At 40.4% G+C, this 24,066-nt stretch overlaps 1 protein-coding gene across 1 annotated transcript in view; it reads right to left on the bottom strand.

Annotated features, from left to right (window-relative positions):
* The window catches only part of CACNA1C (calcium voltage-gated channel subunit alpha1 C), a 432,625-nt gene that overhangs the window by 182,286 nt on the left and 226,273 nt on the right, over positions 1–24,066 (bottom strand). Inside the window, 2 exon segments of the mRNA XM_032187967.1 lie at positions 8,422–8,561; positions 16,592–16,731. Of these exon segments, the coding sequence (XP_032043858.1) occupies positions 8,422–8,561; positions 16,592–16,731 (280 nt within the window).

Below are 24,066 nucleotides of genomic sequence, written 5' to 3'. Positions count from 1 at the left end.
AATGGCATTCTTAGATTTTCAGAAGCTTTAGAACAAGCATCCTGATGGCATGGACTCTTATACAGACATGCCCTACTCCCATTATTCTGAATGAGACCTCTGGGCACTACCTGAAGAAGGAAAAAGTGGTGCTAGAAAGAGAGCCTGATCCACCCAGAGCACTTCTGACAAACCTCCTGCTAAGCCAAGCTAGGATTCTTTGACTATCTCCTTGTCTTTGGTGTCAGTGTGGGGTTTATTTTCTTTGGTTGGAATGGACTGCCTACTCTCTGATGTAGTGGTCCCACATTGATGGTACTGGAATTTTTTGTTTTGAAGACATGCTGAATAATCATGCCAGCACACATGGTAATGGGTAGGATAAAGGCTAACAGTTATTGGGTACACTCGTAGTTAGTGCTATTTTTAAAAGAGCTACATAGCAAAGATCAAATAATAAATATTTCCTTGTTTTCATTGGCATTCCTTAAATATGAGAGAAATCTGTATCACAAGACGTCTGTACCTCTGTGAGTAATCTTTTCTAAGACAAACCCCTTTTTTCCTACATCGAGTTAACCTCTTCTGTCCAGAATAACAAAATTACATCAGTCTGCAGGTTCTATCACTCAAAGAAACATGCTTTAGGTCCTGATTATGTAAGCCCTACTCACGGGAATGATCTTTACCTATAAAAGATGCTGTGCTGGAATTAGATTACTCCCTTGAGTAACGGTGACCTAAGTAAATAAAGGACTTGCAAGCAGGCCTAGAGTTTTAAGTTAAATGTGAAGAAATAAGCTTAATGAGGACATTTGGTTCAGACTGTTCTCTCCTTTTTTCTCCACACCCTTCCCATTTATAATGAAAGCACAACAAATTGGCCACTTGAGATTAAAAACAGCTAGGCAATGACATGGGAAAGGTGGTGCAACTCGTCCTCACGCAGTGCTGTATGTGCTGAAGAGATGGTACAGATGGTTGAGAAGCCTTGTTCAAGAGTGGAGGAGCATGTAAGAAATCTGCACAACAGCACGTTTCCTAAAGCTTTTAGAGCCCAAGAGAAAAGAAAGGAACTGGACTTGGCAATAGCTGACATAATTAAATGCAACAACAACAAAGTTTAAGACAGAATTAAGATTTGGAAACCAAATTTTGCCTGAAGGTATTTGCAGCAGTTTCCTTTATCATAACCTTGGCTTTGGTGGAAATAAACTGCTAAGGATATTGTCTCCTCCAGCTTACTCTACTCCTTTGCATCTACGCACAAACCTTTCATGTGTTGGAAGCTTTGATCATAACTTGTATCTCCTTTACTGAAGGCAAAACAGAATTCTCTATTCATGTGGTATTTATACCATAAAATTATATGTACAAGGAGGATGAACTTAAGACCCTACCTCCACCAGTGACACTGTATAAATGCAGAACAGATGACTGTCAACTTCACTTTGCCAGAAGAATATACATTTTGAAAAAAAAAAAAATATATATATTTCTGACTGCTACTTAGTATTTCCATAAATTTAAGACTTAATGTGTACAATTCAACATATAGAAGTAGGCAATGGCTCATATTTCTTTGCCATATTGCAAAAATGTCTGCCATCTCAAAAGAGATGTCATTTTGGATTTTTTTGAATTCTGTGTTTATTACCTCAATTACATTATTTCTTCAACTATATAAAGTGCTGTTAATTTTCTTGGGCTGTCTGGAAAACAATGAAAAAGTACAGTTGAAAATTTGGATTATGTATTCAAAAAAGTAAACAAATAAAAAACAAATGCAAGCCGAATAACTGCACTGGGTGTGTTTATTTCAATGACTGCAAAATAGCCATTGCAATAGATTCAGCTGTGATGTCTCAGTGGCTGGGTAGGGAATCAAAGGCTCAGGCAGAAGAGCAATCACAGGTGAGAAAGGCAGGTGCAGGGCATGGAATAAGCCAAATGTCACAAGCTGAATGCTGAGATACAGAAAGAACTAAGAACATGTAGAGCTGCTGTATGCCCCATCCTCACCTTCCTGAAAAGAGGGTTGGCACATCCAAATTGACACAATGCTATCAATAGGAGGAATTAATTTCCTTTAGGAAAGGAGGAATTTGATGATTATTAAAAATCACCATTCCCCGTTTTATACAGGAGAGGCAGATCACGGGGGTTCAGGAGCAGCGTGTCTACAGCAGGAACTGTGCTCTCTGCATGATGCTTGATCCTTATTTACTTGCATTGCCTTCTCCACGCATCAGCTGGCATGGCTTTGAGGCTGCTTCAATTACTCTTGAGCTCAATTTGGTCTGTAAACAGATTCATCTTTACAAAGATTGTAGCAGAGAGGAAATATGATGCCTGTTCTCCCGGATTTTAGGTATACTACCTCCAAACCAGGTGTAGCTGAAGACTAAGCCTTCAGTACAGAACCAGTTTCTAGCTCATGGCACTAAGGGGTCTTCTCATACACAACAAGCAACAAAACCCCTTTTTTATTAATTGTTCAAGAGCAAATTCAGCTTCCTGGGTGCAGATCAAACATGAGACAAAGGATTTGCTTAGTCTTACATTAGGAGGACTGCCATGGTGGTTTGACTTGTCCTTATTGTCTTAAGCTCTGTAAGTTACACTTTGCCACAAGTACCCTCACATTTTTCTGTCAGACAGGGGGATCTCTGAATTATGAGACCACAGAAAAATTTCACTTATGATTTGAAATTTTTAGATCATACTCCTCAAAAAAAGAATAAAAATAAATAATTCCAGTTTTAGAGTTAAGAACAGTATTCATTGGACAAGGTGGACTATAGCCTAAACACCTTATAAGCATATGCAAGACTTTTTTTCTCTTATTTTTCCCCCCAAAATGGACTGTAATTTTAGTATGCACAATGTACTTAGTGCAGTGTCCCACACAGACAAAAAACTAGACAGAAAAAAATCCAGTGCTGTCACTCCAGGGTTTCCTTGCTTCACTTACCTGTAGCAATATGGCAAATTAACAACAAGCACAGCTGGATGACTTTGCCAATCCAAAATTAGTTATTTAAATGCATGTAAATAGTAGCCATCTCTAGGCACTCATGAATGAAAAATCTGGTCTTATTTCATTTTAACTAAAAAATATACTCAAGCTAGTTACACGCTGTTGTCTCCTAGACAGAAAGATACTGCACTGTCATGAGAGGGGTGAGGAAGGTCTGGCTTAGGTTCTTCTACTCATATTTTGTTTCCCAGTTTGCAATCACTGCAGCTATGCTGTAATTACTAGAGGTCACGTCAGTAGTGGTGATAAAGACATACCTATGCTGCCTTTGAGTAACTCACAGGCTTAGCTTTCTATAAGAAAATTAAATACAATAAATGATTGAACAATTGGAAGTTTTTGTTCTAGTGGAACAAACAAGTTTCCTCTCTAGCCTTGGAAAGGATATCATGTTCTTCTGCCCACATAAATTGGGGTGGGGTCAGCAGAGGATCTCATTGAAAATACAAGTATGGAGCACAACACTTACTGATCAAATTATATGGCTTTCAACTTAGGTAGAAGAGCTTATAAATTAAGTTTGGCAGATATCGGATAGGCAATAACTAGTGGCAACAATGCAGTTACATGAAGATGAAGTACAAGATAAAGAGGATGAACAGAATGTATGAGGTGATATAATTGAGCAGCATGAATAAAGGGGATAGAAATGGAATTTAATAAGTTAAATGGGCGTGAGTTAGCATGTGTAGGAGTAACTGATTGCCCTTTCCAATAGTCAGGAGTGATTTTCTTTTTTAATTGGATCATGCTTCTTCACTGCCAAATTGGATGCTTCTTTTTGCCCTCCTCTAGAACAAAATGTTTAAAATAAGTTTTAAAATACTTAATAATGTAAAATGGATATAGAATAGTAATCAACAGAAAACTCCTGCCACAAAGGGCTGACTTGATTCTGTCCCTCGAAAGCCTTGCAATGGTTTGCTTGTGCCAAAGGAGATAATGGGTAACAGCTTCCAAGACACTTAAGTGATTAAGTTTCGGTATACACGCTGATTTTGCACTTGTCTACTTATGTCCATCAAAGGAATTGTTTTCCTTCCTTCTCCTTTCTCAAACCAATATATTGATCTTACTGCCACATTAAGATGGATGCTCCAATGCACATGTGAAGTGTTTTTTTGTTTTGTTTCGTTTTTAAACAAGAAGGCTGTGTTGGTACAACAGGTGGTATGCTGAAATAAAGTACTTACTACAGAAATGTTATTAGTATGATTGTAACAGAATTGTTGAACAGCGCAGTCTGGCCTGTGCATTAAAGATCTAAAGTGCTTATGTCTAATTTTTGGACATAACTTACCACTTTGAAATCTAAATCTTCCATGTGCTTTTGAAAATATGCACAATTAATTTAAATGTTAATTCCAGGCTAAACAGACTGGATGTAGATTATATTTCTAGAAGCATTATGACTTTAAAAAGTTTTTTTTTTTTTTTTTTTTTTTAAAAAAAAAGGGTTGCTCAGTGATCCCTTTTTATTTTTATTTTGTTCACAAAGCAACTGCAAGCACTTGGATGAGAACTGTGGGAAGTACCTAACCTACTGCCCTGCCTTACACCTCACACAGTCACAACAAAACCTGTACTTCTCACTCCGAAATACGTTTTCAAGGAAGGAACTCAAAATCCCTATTTAAAAAATAAAAACAACAACAAATCAATCCCTACTGCACTTCTTGGAAATGTATAGATACTTAACAGCAATTTCAAAAGTTGTAATGTGAACCCAAAGGCATTAAATTCAGTGCCTTTGCAGGCTTCTCCCATGATGCTACAAAAGTTTTTGTGACCTGGGTACAAAATGTCTATGTCATGTTTTAAACAACCGTTCATCTCTTTTCTTATGACAAGTGGTCTTGTGAATGTCCATATAACCAAGAAGAATAAAAATGTCATCTGTTCTCTTGAAGATTATGGAATATTTATGTCCCCACAACAGTCATCCTGACACAGACTTCAGGCTTTGTTGAATTCATGACCTCAAACCCGTTTGATTTGAGGAGGCACTAAATTAATTTGGCACCTGGAATAATTTGAGCTTAAAGATTGTCAATGGCACTGTTACCTGTCTGCCTGTGGGTGAAGTGACTTGTCTGCTTGCAAATGAACCACTTCCTGTGCGTGACAGTCCCTGAATTTTCTGCTATTCAGCTAAGAGTGTTTTCCAGCAGGAAGCAGCTGAGTCCCAGTCCATAGATGGGACTTAGAGAAAAGGGATTCTTAGCTCTGGTGCTAATGTCCTTTACCCACCTATCCAAAGCCCTCAGATACCTATGTCAACCCAGGTGTCTAGCACTGGCAGCCACTATGAGGCATACAGAGTTAGAAGACACTTCTTAAAGTGTTAAACTTTGAACTTTTGCTTCATTTTCTCCAACTGCAAAGCATGGACATTAGTAATTTACTTCAGAGCCAATTCATATGTTGTTTCCGCCACTTCTGACAACACTTACGTGGAAACTCTCTTTATTCTCAAAAAGGTCACTGAATGCTTCAATCTGAATACAAAAGATGTCCCTCCTAAGCTTGATTATTTCTTATGGACTGAGCCAGAGGAAAAACAAACAAACAAAAATAAAAAACAAATCACACAGAAAATCTTCTTGACAGAAAAAAATTACTCCATCCTCTCTGTTGCCATGCTACAATCCAATCTCTCCACTCCACCTCAGACAACCCATTTCCTATCCCCAATACAGATGAGCTTACGATTTGCATGCAAAAATTCACCATGTGCTTCATAATTTTATTTTAAAAGAATCACTGTGCTTCAGAATTTCCCCTCCACCCTCCCCACACAGTTGTAATTCAACTTGGACCTCAATCCAAACAGCAGATGTTGGGCATTCCATGCAGAACAAGGCTGCCAATGACCCAGAGGATCCCCTCTTATTAATCATGCTGTTGCCACACACATACAGAGTTTAAGTGATAAGAAACTGCAGTGCATGCTACATTCGTGTAATTTTAGAAGAAATCTGTGCAGGTAGTCTCCTCACAGTGAAAAAGTCTGCTACATTTTGTGAGACAAATGAAGGAAAAGACAATTTTTTATGGATGGCAAAACACAGCAAGTACAATGCTTATAACACTTTGACTGATGCTGACAATGTCTCAGGGACAGCACTTGAATGGGACCTAGAGATCTGGCTTCCAAAACCTCTGTGCTAACTTGTTATACAATAATGTAACCCTGCAATGTACTGTTTATGGTTGGCTCAGCCAGTAGTATCTAAAGACCTCATAAGAAAAGTTATGCTCTAATACATATGGATTTGATAGCATCTATCTAGGCTAATCAACAGGCATTTTTACAATTCAAAAGCTCACAGTGAGGCCGTGTTAGCTACAGACCTCAGCAGGCTTTCTAAAAGCCACATCAGCCCCAAAGAAGTCTGGTTCAATAAACATGTCCCTGATCAGAAACATAAAGACTATAATAGAAAATGTCTGTCAGGAACTGTTGATGGTTTCCCTGTTTCACGCTGGACTGCCATCTCGTTGTCTAGAGCAAGTATTTGTTAGCATGCACCAGGCTCCCTGGCTCTGTTTTGGTGCAAACTAAATACTTCTCTTGATGAGAAAAGCCACAAATGGACCATTAGATAGTTTATGCTAGGACTGAGGTCATATAAGCAATACAGATATGAATTATGTGAGATTTGGCTCCCCCCCCAAGACTTCAAGAGAAGTAACAAAAGCCTTTGTCTTGAAGAAAGAATGTTGTCCCCAGGAGAACAAGAAGTTTAAGGGCAGTTAAGCTCAGCCCATGCCAGAACAACTCTCAGAGCACTTCCCACCATTAGCAGCATCTCACTGAGAGCGCCCCAGTTCACAGACTTTTAAATCACAGCATCTTCCCCTTACCATTAGGTGGGCACACAACTTGTAAATACCAAAAGGCTTGGATTGAAGAAGGACTAGAAAGAACAATAAAACCTCATTTTACAGCCAGGAATTAAGTCAGTGCCAGTGCAGACTAAACGTCATGAGACAAACCCTGCCACAAGGAGAGCTGCATTCTGCACTGCCTGCAAGTATTGCATGGTACATGACTGTCTGCATCAAACAACACTGCAGCAATCCCTAACAAAGGTGGCATGGATAGTGTGGATCATGGTGGCTCTGTATTGAATGGTAAGGATTGCTTTTTTTTTTTTTAAAAAAAAAAAAAAGAAAAGTATTTTTTTTACTTGCTACATGCCCAGAGCAACCCCAGGTGGGCACAAGCTAAGGCCTTCCACCAGGTTACCAAGCATGGCTCTTTTGTGAGACCGATTAATAGTGCTATTAATTGTTCTTGTTAATGTTCAGCTCCTCCACAGAGATTCTCACCTTCCATTTAAAAAGTTTCTACTCTTTATGGTTGGGGATAAAAGCCTGAAAACATGTCTCTGATATAATCCATTGGGTCAGAAAACAAGCCAAAGAGCTTCACATTTCTTTCTAAATCAAATACATCATCATTTTTAAGTTAACATCACAGAGGGTATGGTAGCCTGACTTCAGGTTTTTGAATGACTGAGGTTAGAAGTACTTTAAGATATAAAACTAGTGGGCTCCACAGGTGAAAATAAACAAAGCTCTCTCCACAACTACTCTGGAGATTAACTCCTTTCCTGCTAACTGCATCTCTCATTGCTATGAACACGGAAAGCAATGACAGCTTTCAACTAACCATCTCTCTGGAAGGCCAATAGACCCCATGTAAAACTCTCAAGCCAAAACATCATCATCATCCTGCATTGTGATGGCTATATTCCACTTCCACAATAGAATTACCAGACTTCCAGTTACTCATACCTTTACTGTAAATAAGAAAATGGATATTAGACTATCAAAAGTTGCTCAAGGGCTTTCTTTGAGGCATTACAAATGATTTAAGAAAATAAGACTAACGGGGAACACGACTATGTCATTGCCTGAAGTCCTGTTGATTCTAAATTGTTCCCAGCACTCTTGATGAGAACATCACATGCAAAGAAGAAAATACAATTTTAATGAAACAGCTCCTCTCCTTCCCAAATCAACACAAATGATCATATAGTATTTCCATCAAGGTCAAATATTTATAATACCAACAATGCACCATGACTTCACAATTGTTTAAAGGATCTTCCGCTTGAAATCTTGAAAGTCTTGGATTTCCCACTTCCACTGTTTACTAAGGTTGCACAATCGCATCTGACACGCACAAAACTTCCATTCCCCTTCGGCTGTGGGTTGGTCATCCTTTGATTAATACCATGTTTACCATGAAGCTACATTCATTTGAAAAAAGGCTCCTCCACACACCAAAACCAATCTGCATCACGTGCCATCTTCAAAATTGTTACATGAATTACTCCTGCTCTGTGCTGTGCCACGGACATGCATATAAGAAAATCAGTGATGTTACTTACTAGGAACTCCAGACACCAGCCGTAACGGACGCAGTACTCGGAAAGCCCGCAGTGCTTTAACATCAAATCCGGCACCTTTTCCTCCTATTGAATTCCCCCCATCTGCTTTGGTTGCTTGTTCTAAAATTGCACTAAAAAGCCTGTAAAAAGAAAGAGGAAACAAGCTGTAGGCAGACAGCAAGGCTTGGGCTAAACAGGAACAGAGATCATCATCATCATATCACACAAACTATCTCACAGACCTGTGAAGAATGTCACACATCTCACTCGACATTCGCATATGGTGGAGGAGAGACAGACTCTTCCCATATGCAATAGCCTAATGGTGATGTCTATACCATTTGCAGAACACTTGTTTCTGGAGCAGACATAAACACAGCCTGCTCCTCCTTCAGCCCAGTGGCTCCTTGCAGCCAGCTACAGACTGCCCCAGCAGCCAGCCTGCCTGGTGGCAGCTGAAGGTGTGCTCCCCACCCTGGGTGCTTTGAGATGGCCATTCTGACCATGCCTCATGACGAATTTGAAGGCTCACCAACTACAGAGCATGTGGGTCAGGTTCTGAAGGTAGCCTCCAAGGTGCCCTTACCACATAGTCAGTTCATACTCAGTGGGAGTTGAGTGGAAAGGCAAGAAAACACAAATTGTAGGGTTTGCCCCTTCTGCTGCTAATACTTTGCTATCTTTATTAACCAGCCATCCGCCTTGGGGAAAAAAAAATCATCATTCGTCATTAACCCAATCATTAATTATCTGTCACCCATTTTACAAGGAATTAAGATTCACCAAAGTCACTGCAGGTAGAACTGGGTTTCAAACTCAGGGATTCTTCAAGGTGCAAATGTTTAGATAAGGGAGCATGATCACATTATGTGCTTGTGTATCCATTTGTAAATCCCTTGATGCAGTGGCTATGGAAAGCACAAAACTGTAGGAGTATTATTATTAGAATATCTTATTATACCAGTCTTAATGTTTTATCTTGCTAGTAGGAGTAGCTGCTTTAAGGAGAAGATGTCTCAGTCAGAACATGTTTGAAAAGGCAGAGCAAAGCAGGAAAGACAATGTTCTGTGAAAGTGCTGAAGGCTCACCCTATGTGTTAATAAGAACTTGATTTAATAAATTAGCTTTCAGGAAACAGCTTCCATTTTTCTGGTAAAACATTAGTACCTTTGGGGAAGAACGGATTCCTCATGAATTTGCTAATGACATTGCTTTCAGCCTTGGAGTCATCAGCTTGAACCCAGGCAAATTCAGTAGATGTTAAAAGCTCTTCCAGCCTAAATGGATGTTTGGGGCTCTGTAGAAAACCTTGCCTGTGAGTGGCAGAGCCCCTGTGGGCCGTAGAATGCCATGGAAGTACCAGATGTAACTTTGAAGAAGCTGTCTGGGATGCAAGGAACAGCCTGGTTGGAGAGCCCTGGATTCAGCACTGGCTGATTTCTCTCAGATGCTGCAGTCTGCAGTGCCTCTCTCAGGATCTCATCATCCATGTTCCCTAACTGGCAGACTCCACAAGAGCCCCCAGACTGCATATAAAGCAGAGACTGAGCTGTCTGATTGCTTTGCAAGGGGCTCCAACCCCTGCAGTCTGTGCTTGAAACCTACTGATAGGGCCACAAGTATAGGGAGCTTGCCCTGGATAGTAAAAGGATTCATTTACTGAGGCATCTAAGCCAGCACATTTCCCCAGCACTAAATCCACACAAAAACATGGATTAATAGAGTGCAAATGTGAAATTAGTTTCTTAAGCAGGTGGTATTTATTTTTTTTTTTTTAATTTCTTATAGAGAGTCTTATAAAACTTGTCAGCTGTGACTGAGGAACTCCTATCTGAATCTATTCAAAGCCTCAACTTCAAGCACTGCAGAAAGATTTAACAACTAGGTAACAAGCGTGGGAAAAACTGTGTGTGGGGAGGTTGGATGCTGAGTTTGTAGGTGTTGCAGACAGAGAAGCAGGATGCAGAGAAGACAAAAACAGAGCCTATGAGAAATACTGAGTTGACTACAGACATCACAGAGAGATAAACAAGGGCTGATGCAAGGAACATGAATTATCGGAACGTATGTATTCCTTGAGCTATGTATACAAATTATACAGAGTCACAATTTTCTGTTGATCTTCATAATAGAAACACTGTAGGTCAAATTTGGCCTAATATATTTCCAGAAAGCTAGTGATTAAGCTCTAGCAATGTGCTTTATTTCTTATTCAAACATTTCTATCTTCCTAGTCAACACAATTCCCATAGCAGATGATGAGTGACATTCCCATACAACAGTCCCAGTCTCCTGGGATCTGCTGGAGGAAAAAGAATTCACTGCAAAAGGTTTCCTACGCTGTTTTTCAGCTCTCTTGCAATGCTGAAAACAAAAAAAAAAAATCTCAAAGAACTGAGTCAGCGCTTGCGCATAACTGAGGGTCTGGTCTCCTGCTCCCCAGTATCACTGGACTCCTGGTTTTACCAAACAGCAGCTCTTGCCCTGCACCAAGGGCATTTCTCCTGCTACTAGTGCAACAAGTAAATCACGGGCTGCTCTGGAATTCTGCATCCGAGGAAAAGCTATGCATATCCCAAATTAACTCCAGAGAAACAGAAACACAGCCAGAAATGCCACTGACTCCAGTGGAGCTGGAAACTGCTTTCTGAGACTAATGCAGTTCTGCTGCAGGCCAGTTAGCCCTGTTTGTGTGCTCCAGTACCAATCTGCTAAATGTGCTATCTTGAGGTATCCACAGTCATCTGCCTACTCCTTCAGGAATAATTTGCATCAATTCCTGCATCTCCTCATTTAAAAACCCACATTTAAACTTGAATTGCATTACTCCTGCTAATCCTGCTTTAATGCATTTAGCCCATGGTTAATACCTCCCTCTATACTAATTCTGCTTTTTTACTATTTCAGTACCACTTCTTGTTTCTCTTATGTAGTATTTCATGTCTTTCCCTTTGATATTGGGGTCTACACTGTGTCCAATCTGACCTACTGGATCTCTATGCCACTCTTCAAATTTACAGTAAGTTCTGCCTATCATACATTGTTGTCCATACTGCCCCCTGGGTTAGGGCATGGGCAGATCTATGACTCATAGGTTATATCTACAACATATTTTTTTGGCAGTAACTTCATTATGACCCAGAGGAAAAAATAAGTCCTCTTCCTAAATACTACAGATGATGAGACACAGAAGAAAGGTAAGGCTTCTGACTGTCTCTTCCATCACCTTCTTTCAGGAGAAAAACCCACAACCACATACAATAGGTACTTTCTAAAAGCTCTATAAAATCTTCCTAGATTGTCAGCTAATTGTTCTACAGTCCTAAAAGATGGATGGATGTTAAGGTACTGATATAAAATACAAGGCCAGAGTCCTTCTACTTTGTATTTATATGGCAAAGTCTGCTCTTTGATGAAAACCTTTGGGAAAAGGTGTGGTGGAGAAAAATGCTGTTCTTTCTTTTCTCAAGTAGGTGAGTTAGCTGAAATGCATTCTTCAAGCAAGGTGTGAGAGAATTCTGTGCTCGCACAGAAATCAAAGTTTGGATGGTATAAAAATGCAAGGGGGCTAATCCCTTGTGGCCACTGAAATATCTCACTTTTTTTTTTTTTTCTTTTTTTTTTTTAAAGAACACAGAAATCAATCTTATTTCTTTCCAGCTACCTACATCCTGCCAGCCGAAATTCATGCCCCATTTTCATTTGGATATAGTACTTTCCCCTGAAGAAGCACAATTAACAACATTTTGATTTCTGAATTTCATCCATGACATGACTACACCTGAACTAAATTCATTTGACAGGCATAAGCTATAAAGCAGAAAATAAATTTCTGTCACACTCAACGCATGTATGGGCACAGTCCAGTTTTGTTTGTTTGCTTCAGATTTACTTGTGACATATGAAGCCAGCCTCACTGTTTTTCTTGCTCTTACTTTTCTGTTTCCTTTTTGACATCTGAAACATCTAAAAGGCTTTCTCTTTGCTAGATAATTCCAACAGCAACATGGCAGGGCTGTAACCTGTTCTACAGCTCTTCATTTCCACTGTGGGAAAGGTATGCTGATTTTTATAGCATTAAAAAGAACTTGTCAAGGGCCTCCCAAAAATAAAAATGAAACAGAGAGCTTGGTATTTCTAAGGCCAAAAATCAGCAGAAAAACACAGCTGAATTAATCCTCATAGGTATAAATAAATAGTAAAGTACAGTGATTATTTTTTTTTCACTGGCTTTACAGTTCACCTGTGATTTGTGGACATGGAAGTGTTTGGGTCCACCCTTTACAAACTCCCCACAGGCCTTTGGAAAGACATATACTCTGAACACATTTTCCAATATGTTCTGAATTTCAGATCCTTTCTAAATACCTTCACTGCTTACCTTCCCAAGTAAGAATGCCTTTCAAATTATGACACCTTTTTTTCTGGCAGAAGCTATGGGTCCTTGGAGGATGACTGTGCCTGGCAGACAAACCACAGCACTGACAGGAAAGACATATAGTCTTCCAGAGCAACGTTGTAAAGTTAGTCTTCTCTCATGAGAAATTTCCTTCAACAGCCTAATGTTAAAGGACATCACTGTTTTATCTGAAAGTTTTATGTTTTCCAAAAGAGGAACAGTAAAACTGAAAGAAGCAGGAAACAATTTGACTAATAGTCAGTGCTTGTGGGTTGTGCTTCATTAGGCAGCTTATGGGTGTGATCTCTACTCTTAACTAATAATGTTCTTATCCACAGAGCCTCTGATTGATACCCACACACAGACATTTTTCTTCAAAGCAGCATTTAATGGTACCGCTATAGCAGGGTCATAGGCTATTTAAAGATAAGTTAGAATCAAGCTTTAAAAGACTTAGCTGATGAATAAGCAGATCTCCCACACTGCAAGGATGATAAGCTGTTACAAGCCTGCAGGTCTAAAGTGCATCCTTTCTCCAGAAAATGTAGCGGTTGTCTTCAGTTTCCCCTGGAATTTACACTTGGCCCTATACATGACTATGTTCCTCTTACTCTACTCACTTTATGTTAAAACCTAGAAGGAAGCCAGTTATGCTGTATTATCTCTTCGAGGCATGTTATACTGATTAAACTGACCTAAACAGAGAATCATTTAGGTTGGAAAAGATCTGTAAGATCATCAAGTCCAACCATCTACCTAACATTACCAACTCCACATCCCTAAGCATCACATCTACATGTCCCAGATACTTCCATGGATGGGGACTCCACCACTTCCCTAGGCCACCTTGTCTGTGAAGAAATTCTTCCTAATATTCAATCTAAACCTTCCCTGGCACAACTTGAAGCTGTTTCCTTACATCCTATCATTTGCCACCTGAAAAGAGACTGACCCCCACCTCGCTACAATCTCTTTTGGGGTAGTTGTAGAGAGCAATAAGTTCTCCCCTCAGCATCCTTTCCTCCAGACAAAACAGCCCCATCTATCTCAGATACTACTCATACACCTTGTTTTCTGGCCCTTTCACCAGCTTTGTTGCTCTTTTCTGGTCACGTTCCAGCAACTCAGTATCTTTCTTGCAGTGAGGAGCCCAAAATTGAATACATGTTACCCAAGCTGTGGTCGCACCAGTGCCGAGAACAGAGAAACCATCATACATGGTATGCTAGGTATACTAGCAGTGTGTACTAGGTGGATTGAGAGGCAAACAAGTATATAAAACCTGTCTTTTTATTTTTTTTCCTCCCTTAACTTCCCAAAATACTTAAAGAAGTATTTCACTCGTAGCCGTTTTGCTTTTTGTAGCAAGAACAATCACTGAAAATGAAGGTGCTGCCTAAGGCAGAACAAGCATGAATGGCAATTACCACAGTCATTTTTGATGCTTCCAGTGTTAGTTCCACATCATCCCTTCCCTCCCAGACCAAATAACCCTCTCTGCCCAGTGCTACAGCTGCGTCCAAATCACTCAGCTTTCTTCAGCAGCTCCATCAATGGTCAGAAAAAGGTGCCACAACAAAATGTTATGAGCCTGTATTTCTGCACTTTTCTTCCACCTTTCTTTCTTTCTCTTTTTTTTTTTTTTTTTTCTTTTTTTTTCTTTTCTATGGGGCTTCCTCCCTTACAAAATATTCAAACATGCTGAAATTTAAATATGATGTCACTGAGGGGCTTCTGACAGCCCCTGGGAAAAGACGACAGGGCAGAATAGGAACAGATGGTATTGCCACATAGATTTTGCAGAGGGGTTGCGGAGAGAAAAAGCAGTGCACAAGGCTAGTCTGCAGTAGTGTATGAGTGAATTTAAACAGATAAACATCAAAGGAACCCATCTGGCCTTGAAGTGGAATCTGTCACTTGAGATTGTTACTATTTAACAGAGACCTTGGGGTCTTGGCCATGTTTATTATACTTGTGTAATCCCTCCCCAGTTACATTTTTTGCTCCCCATCTAGAGACTGAGAGCTGCTGGAGGCAAGAGCAGTTAGAAAAGCTGAGAGATGCAGCTTCTATCATTGGCAGGGGAATTAATTTCAGCCTGCATATCATCTTGCTGATTAACTGCCCTAGTAGGAAAATTGAAGAGGACTGCACTTAAACTAGATGTAATGCCGCCCTGTGATTTCTGGAGCCTTGCTCTCCTGCATTCCAATGGAAGTGGAAGACGTAACACATGCCTGCTCTTTAAAAGGTCTTTCTCATTGAAATTAAAAGGGAAAAATCATATTCATAGTACTTCTCTTCTCCAGTCTTTCTTCACCTTAACAATCCCCACGCAGGTGACATGTCTGAGGACCTTCAAAGGCAGAACCAGCTACGGAACTGGACAATGAAAGGGGAGAGGTTGGGGATTTGACAATTTCTAATGACTACTTTGGTGTGGGATCCTCTGACTGTGGGTAGGAATGAAAGGCAAAGGCAACCATATACTGCTGCAGGCAGAGAAGTTATGCCTGAGGGGGAGATGACTTGTCCTCTCTTCCCCTCACTGGAAACTATCCTTCTGCCCACTTTTCCCCAAGACACTGAAAAGCAGTAGGGAACAGGTAGCACAAAGAAAAGTTTGCTGACATAATTATTTGGGACCATCATTAAACTAGTCGAGATGGACTTTGACTGGGGGCAGGGATTATGAGGAATGTTGATCACTGGGACTGTCCCTTTTAATGCTTTTCCTAGGACCTGATGTAGGATTTCCTTATGGGAAAATGGTGAAAAGACTGAAAGCTTTTGTAGGCAATGAAACTTTTTAACAATGGAGTGGTGGAAGGATGGAGCAAATTACTCAGGAGAAGAAAAACATGTTCTCTCTGTATTCAGGGGCAGTTTATTCTTCATTCCTTCCCTTCAACAACCACTATTCAAAACCCTTGTTTCTCAGCTAGAAAAAGTAGAAGGTGGTTTATTTTGTTTTTATTCAAATAAATTAAATGCCAAGCATGAAAAACACAGAGAAGCATAAGGAGATCAGTTGCATCTTAAAGGGGCAATTTGATCCACAATAGTACAATTAGTCTTTAAAAAAGGTTAAAGCATCCAAAGGGCCAAAATCAAGTGTTGAGATCACCACCAGAACAGTGTGATTGAACAAGAGAATTTATTTCTGTATGAGTATGAAAATTTGAGATTTAAATTTTTCATCCTTCTTTGTGAAAAGTTTACAAGATGGCAGAATTTATTTCTCATTCAACACTAAACTTAATTAAAGGATCTCACCTAGATATTCTTAATATTCGCAAACATGCAAAAAAAAAAAAAAAAAAGGGAGGGATTTTCTTTCACAGTCATGTTTCAATACTTTACTTTGCCCAGTAGTTTTGCACTACTCCTGTTTTTATTCCTGTTACCAAAGAGCAGTTTAATTTCCATGTCTCGCAAATCACTAAAAGACTTGGAAAAGGCTAAGTAGCAAGGGATGCCAGAGAGAAAATGTACATCAACTGAATGTCAATCCTTATGAATCAAGTTATACCTGCAGAAAACCAGTGGGAGTTACCTGTATTTTTAGATTGGACAGTTACATTTGGCAGAAGGCATGAAGCCTGTAGGGGGGTTAACGTGGCAGGGACAAGCAGTGGTGGTCGTGATGGACAGCAACCCCTAACATCACCCATAAGTAATGGTCCAACCCTCATCCACCCTTGTGCTCCCACAGGTTCCTGGTATCCCCATGTGTGGAGTGCATTCAAAGACAAAATGCTGGTACTCACCCTACGACCACGATTATAAAATCTAGTAAATTCCAGCCATTGCGGAGGTAAGCGTTGGGGTGAAAGAGAAGTCCATATGCTATTACTTTTAAAAATGCTTCCACTGTAAAAATTATGAGAAAGAGATATTCCACTCGTTCCTGGAGAGAAGAGAAGAGAACAAGAAAGACAATGGTTAGCATGAGTTACAAAAACTGGACAAGGATGTTTTCTTCTCTCACCTTCCACCCATGCAGCCTCCACTCCAACCCACTGACTTATCACTTGGGTACATCTAACATGCATGACTTGCCAGAGGACTTCCCTCCTCAAACTTGCATATTCAGCAGCACGTTTGACAGGACAGTGGCAGCAAATTTTGGTTTCATTCTGAAATTTGCTGCCCTTGCCCTGGCATAGAGTGGCCATGACACAAGTGTGTGAAAAGGAGGAGGGCAGAGGCCCTGCAGGCATGTTGCAGTGCTCAGAACTCTGCAGAGAGCAGTGCCAACTGCTGCCATCCCTGCGAATGAGCCATATCCAGTCCTCTTCTACCTCTGGAGAGGAAACACTGCTGGATGCAACGTGGCAGAGAGGAGCAGGGAGAAATAGAGAGGGGCATATATGAGACTGATGGATGTGTCAAACTTTGCCTTCTTTGGGATTCCCTTTTCTTTTGCTGGGAATAGGTAGGCTGACTATTGGTGACAAACAGTTTACAGATCCGGCTGACTAACACAAGAGGCATTTAGTCATGCCATCAGAAGTGTACATGTCCCCCTGAAAAGCGGGCTGCAATTAAGCACATCAGAACAAAGTCACTTCCAGTGACAGTGCAGTCTGATTCAGGACAAGCATGCAGCCCTTTGGAGTCCGTACACAGGCTTGCTGTCTCTCATCTCTGGGTTTTTAGCCCCAGTGTGGAGTGAGAATAGCAGCACTGCAGAAGTGGTAGGGACCTCCATCCAAATAGGAGGGAACTGCAGCATTAGCTAATCACTACAAAAGTGCTGTGTGGAAAGCTGAGTGGGAAATAAGTATGTGAAAACAAGATGACTGCTAAAGGAGACTAGGTCCCTCCAAGGTTAAACTGAGGTTATTAGAAGTTATTAGAAGTTCCCGTTCAAGAAACAAAAGTCCAAAATAAATACAAATTTAAACAGCCTAGGAGGCATTCTTAGCCATATCTTTTAGGATACCCAGAAAGACAATTAGGCAGCTCACTATTTTTTTTTTTTAAGCTCCAAATTGCAGTTGCCATTTATCTCTGTCCAGAAATGTTGCTAAATGCATGCACGACACTTTTCATATGACACAGTAATACCAAATGTGCAGGTTTATGAAAAATCATTTCATCATTTGACTGAGTTGTCCATTTAAACCTCTTCCACTCAGCTCCAGGTAATGAATAGGATCGCACTAACAACTCATTAATCAAAAGCTGTAATACACAGTTAATGGGCATGTTTACATTAACATGTTATTTTACATGCCTGAGAAATTCCACCTGATCGTAGCAGACACGTGCTTGCGCTTTAAAATATTGCTGTCTTCCCTGACATAGTGCTATCACAATGGTTGCAGTATTCCCCAGCATTTGCTATGGGGAATACCTAAAGAAGAACAAGTATTGTTCTGTAGTTATCTGATCCAGTCATAATACTTTTGAACATGCCCACAATACAGAATTTGCTCATCATTGTCCCACACAGAGATAGATCAGGATGCTAAGGATTTTTCTCCATTGAAATCAGAGAAGGAAATAACAGCATACAATACTAATGACTATTACATCCCCAGCTCTGCTTATAGTAAGTGCATTGGTGTATTTAGCCAAGGAATTGGCATCTAAGTGCTAACATCCAGCAGTCCAGCCATAGGCTTGGCTGCAGAAAAGAGCTTTTATACTCCTAGAAGGGACCAACCTGGCAGCCCCTACTTCCTCCACTGTCCCTCACAACTGAACACGTACTAAGTGATGTACTACTCATAGTAAAACAAACACCACCAATCAATCTCGATGCACAAATTCTAAAGTAAGCCAAGCTGTCAGGAGAGCTCTAAAAAAAATCAGACCACATCATTGTGTGATGGGAAGCTTTGGTGCAGCATCTTTGTGCTGCCGCATGCCTCTATCAGTGAGGCAGGACACGGGGCCAGGCTTCGACCCGTGGGACAGGCAGGCAGGCAGCCTGTGGTGCCTCTGGGGCAATGCTGCTGCCGGCTCTGCTCTGGTTTCTGCATCTTCTGTGGCTGCAGCGTTCTGCTGTGCTGGTCTGCCCGGCCAGAAGAGCCTTTCCACTCCATGAATTTCATTGAAATTCCTATAGTAATACAATCAAAAGACCAAGGAAGCAAATACTTGGGAAAATTCTGGAAGAAAAAAATCTTTTTTATTATTATTTAATATTGCACACAGCAGCCAGTATTTCAACACCTAACAGGTTCCATTTGGTTGGGTTTAGGAGCCTCATACCTTTCTGTCCCTGAAGATAGGCCTGTGGGATGATAGGCTCCTGTTTTGCTATTGCAATAAAACTGTTTGTTGAACCATGTTATTGAGGTTATAATATGCCAAAATCTTACACACACATGCGTATGCATATCTGTACACAGCTATATGCTATATCCATACACAACTATGAACTGTTTGAATAAAGTCTTTATAATGCTCTGGTTAAGGTGGAAAGATCCATGAAAATACCATTCTATAAAAGCCTCTGAAATGAACATAAGACACAGAATGCTGAGCAGAGAAGAGAAATTTTATGATCTTCTGCACTTAAATTATGATTTCAGGATCTAAAATTGAAGGAGAAATACTGCCCAACTTAAACAGTGCAGCTGCTCCAAGACCATTTCAGGAAGCTACTCCTGCTTGGAATTGAGAAGAATTTGAAGAGCCTGCCAATTAATTTGCGTTCCCTTTCTTCCGAATGCTGTACAACTCAAGAGCTGTAGCATCATTGCTACAAGCAATGCCATCAAGCCATTGATGAGGTAACATCAATGGGCTTGCAGAACCTTGGGCACATCCCAGTTCTGGTGCCACCTTGCCTGCTGAACTTACAGATGTGACTTACCGCTTCCTGCCTCACGTTAGACATGAGGCGCACCTGAAGCACTTGGCAGCCTCAAAACCATGGACCTGTCTCTGCCAAATGGGATTCTTCACTTCTGGCTGCTCATCCAGAGCTCTGCTCCCACAGATTAGGCAGACTGGGCCTCAGTATTTCAGGCTCCCTTCGTGTCCCCACAGCATCACAAAGTGTCAGTGATCCCAACTCCTCTAAGAAACCAGCTTGGCACCATTTCAAAAGAAATGAGGCTAAAGAAATATCAGGGCTGCCTCCTAGCTTCTGGGCAGGAAAGGAGATACCAGCAGCTCTGCCCCTTAAAGCTTGTACCCAAACCACAGCATCAAAGGAGAGCAAACATTTTGGAGCTCTACAAAAGAGGGTACAATATTTTTTCAATTGTGTTTGAAAAGGGAACAGTGCTGATGTGGCTGGGACACATGAAAATTATTGCAGGTTGCAGAATTACAAAGCAGGAGCTTTCTGCTTGGACAGCAGTGATGAAAATATTTCAAAAAGGAGAGAGAGAGAAAAAAAAAAAAGCAAACTATGAGTGGAAGAAGATGAGGGATGAAAGTTTTCTAAAATTTGCTTGTCTCTGGAGCATACACAGATGTTTGGGGGCTGGCTCCGCCACCGTTCCTTTTTGTTTTTGTTTTTCATTAGAGATACAGGACATGAGCATCAGCTACCCTAGCTGATAGACTAGCCAGCACTAATGCTGCCAAGAAACAAATTGTACATTGTCTTACTCTTAACAGAGAAACAAACAGTAACTTACTGTTGAGCCTCTAAGACATATTTCCGAAAGAGGATTACTGTATTAAGTACGAAGCCTCCCTAATCCCATGTGCTTTCTGAAGACGTCATTGGTTTGTTTTTGTTTTTAATTTTTAAACTGTACCTAATAACATCTTGGGTTCATAGGAGTCTGAAAACAGGAAATCCCAGCAAAGTACTGAAGGGTGCCATGAGGTTTTCCTCCCATCATGACAGGGTTGAGTAGACCAGCGCTGTTTCTGAAAAAACAGTCTCCAGAATCTTTCGCTGTATCTTGATCCTTGGCTCTCCAAACCCCAACCACACAGCAGCACTGCTAGGTCATAACATTTTCTTTGCAAGAGTCACTCAGGGCTTCAATCAGTCTGGACCCCACATTTCATACACCCCAGTCCAGAGGGGTGGCAACCTGAAATTCAGTCACTACAGGTTTTCTCATACATCGCTGTCTCTCTGTTAGCACCCAGCTCTGCTTGTTACAAACTATGTTTAAAAAAACATATCTCATATATTTGAAGCAATGCACCGCAAGCCCTGCACAGCTAGGACCTTTACAAAGCTGCCTGTTTGACCTTAGACCAAGTTACGTCAGTGTCTGCATTATTATTCCCCAGTGCTTCCCCAACATAACAGAATACATTTCTTCAGTAATGCAAACACTCAGTTATCCAAGGAAAACAACAGTATTTTAACAGCCTCTGTCATATAGGATGTTTTGGCATTAATTGTATAAATAGGCTCTGAGAGCACTCAGACATTTTCCTAGTAGGGAAAACAATCTTTTGCTGATTGGAAGTAGGGCGACTGAGCTGTGGAGCTGGGAAAGATGGTCCAGAGGCTTTGCACAAAAGGTGCCTTGTTTTTGTATTACAAATTACCATCACATCTGAGATATGGAGACCCTGGCTGTGTAAATATGCTGACCTGAAGGGTACTGTTAGCATTAATAACTGACCTTTGGTGTGGAAGAGCCACATATGCACACTTAAAGGATCAATTCAACAAAGCAGATGTTGAGACAGGTTTGTTGACACCAAGTTACTTCTGGATGTGTCCAGTTACTCAAGAGACATTTTCAGCTAAGTATGCATGAAAATAGTACACAAACGTGAAGGAATGAACGAACGTGAACGAACATGTTTGGACTTTTTTAACTCCTGAGAACTACTGTCACTGTGGAAAGCATTGATCATTTCTAATTCATTTGATAAAAAGAAAGGACTGATAAGATAGCGTATAGATGAACATAACTTATTTTGCTGCTATACTGTGGTTCCTGAAACACAGCATCCCTGCTCCCCCAAAAATCAAGCAAAAGAACACTATCTAATTTTACCTGACTAGGACAACAGAAGCCTGCAGAAGGAAGCTGGTGGCTATCACTCCGCTAAACATAACCCCTTGTGCTGCTGAACAGAAGTCAGAACAGCTTCTGAAAGGCTAGATTTCCAAATATGATCAGCACTGCCTTCGGTCCATTCCAACCAAAGGCAGTGCCTATACGACAGGCTTTTCTGCGAGCAAAGTTAAACACATACCGAGTGCTGCAGAAATACCACCTTCAACTAACAGCCGTAAATGGGAGATACTGTCATCTGCTGCGACTTTAAAGATGCACGACATTAGAAGAATAAACCAGATGAGTGCAGAATTCCTGCTAATCTGAAACGAGCAATTATAAAACAGATATGTAGTGCAAGCCAGCCTTCAGTATTTGATAATTTACAACACGCCCATGATCCACTTAAAGAACTTCCATGGAATTCAACAGAAGCGAGGATACTAATAGTTTTGAATGATCACAGACCTGATCCACATGCACTATATCCAACTGTTCCTTGGCAAATCAACAAATACTTCATGCGTACGCAGCCCTCTTTCAGGATCTAGTCAAAGCTCTTTTTTTTTCCCCTCTCACTCTCTCTCTTTTTTTTTTTTTTTTTTTTTTTTTTTTTTTTTTACACAAAATTTTGGCTAGGATCAAATGGACGTTATATATGGATTCAGCAGAACTACGTTTTGTGTCAGAATCCAATTGTAATACAAAGCCAAGGTACAAGGGGGTCACTACCCTCTGCTAGGCAACTTGCAACAAATATACTTCCTCTTTCAGTGAGCCACACGTTCCTTATAAACGTAAAACAAAATACAGATGATAAATGCCATTACTATTCTATTTATCAACATTTCACCTACAATTTTACTAATAGAAGTGGAGAAACAGGCTCTGGCTATACAGAATAATGTATTTATTGGGAATCCTACATTTCTGAAGGGGTTCACATGCCAAGATTATTTGGACTGCAATAGGAGAGAGATTTTGAAGCCTAAATCCTGGAGAAAACATAAATTTGAAGCCATAAATGCTGGAGAAGATTCTGATCAACTTTTGAAGACAGCTCTGCTTTGAGCAGGAATTCGGACTAGACAGGCCTCCAAAGTCCCTTTCAACCTACATTTTTCTAAGAATCTATATGCGTATTTTATCATTCTAAATGGATCTGTAGTCCTCAAAACAACCTAACAAACCAGCTATTTCCTTTCCAATCACACATCAGCGCTTTCCAGCTGAATGCCTCATTCTCTATCATCGAGATGGTCAGACATGTGCCTTTCTAGATTCACATAAAGGATTATGCATCCAATTGGACTTCAAATTTGGACTCTGGTGCTGATTAAATGATGTCTAACCAATAGAAGATCTTCCTTTATGGTTTTTGGCTAGCAATAGCAGAAATCTCTTGGGTATTCTTGCTCTAGATTTTTTCTTTTTTGTACTGAAAGAGAACAATAACATTCTACCTATATGTGATTGAAAGCCAAGCCAGAGAATATGCTCCTTATGGGTTCAGTTTTATTTTGGTGCAACAAAGAATTGAAGCCATCCAAACAACCTATGTACAAACATTCAAACCTGAAAGGCTCTGAAGAGTCAAAAATAAGTCATGTCCTAGTTCCTTTTGTTTTGGTCCACTGCTCTGATTAAATTCAAATGAACTGTCACTTTATATTCTGATCAGACCAGTAAGAGATTACCCTTCCAGGGGGAAGCAACATTAGGGAAGGTAGCATAAGGTTTATGACTCATTTTTTTGTGAGAGCCTCATTTAGGATCTCTGGATAGGAATTAAAAGCTGGCTAGGTGTTGTGCTGTTACCGTGCCTAGGAACAAAATTCACCCCTAGAAGAAAGCTTTTTACTAGTTTCCCTTATGCAGTTTCAGAGGCAGTCTGGTACCTTTTCCCAAGGTTAAAACAGCCATTTGAAACACCACAGTCAATTGTCCATCTACCAACCACTGATTAAGGACAGGGTACCAGAAGCATCCATTTAAATCAGAGCAGCTTCAGCATGACAGCTACATCTAATAGATCATCACAAGGCATATCATGTCTCATTCAGCTCCTAAAATGGCTCAAATAAGTTAGACATTGACTATTCAACACGCTCAGGTGTTTGCATTTGCTCAGGCGTGCAATAAAATATACAAGTCTATCAGCCATAAAACATTTCAGTGCCCATTTTATTAACTTAAAAAAATTATTATTAATATTTAAAAAACACAGCTCCCTCTAGCCTAACCTTGCTGTGCTCAAAACCATGTTAGTGTTAAATATTGAATACTTTGTTGGCAGGCAG

Source organism: Aythya fuligula, chromosome 1 (genome assembly GCF_009819795.1).
Source record: "Aythya fuligula isolate bAytFul2 chromosome 1, bAytFul2.pri, whole genome shotgun sequence".
In the NCBI taxonomy this organism is placed as follows: Eukaryota; Metazoa; Chordata; class Aves; order Anseriformes; family Anatidae; genus Aythya; species Aythya fuligula.
This window is presented reverse-complemented; position numbering and strand designations above follow the sequence as displayed.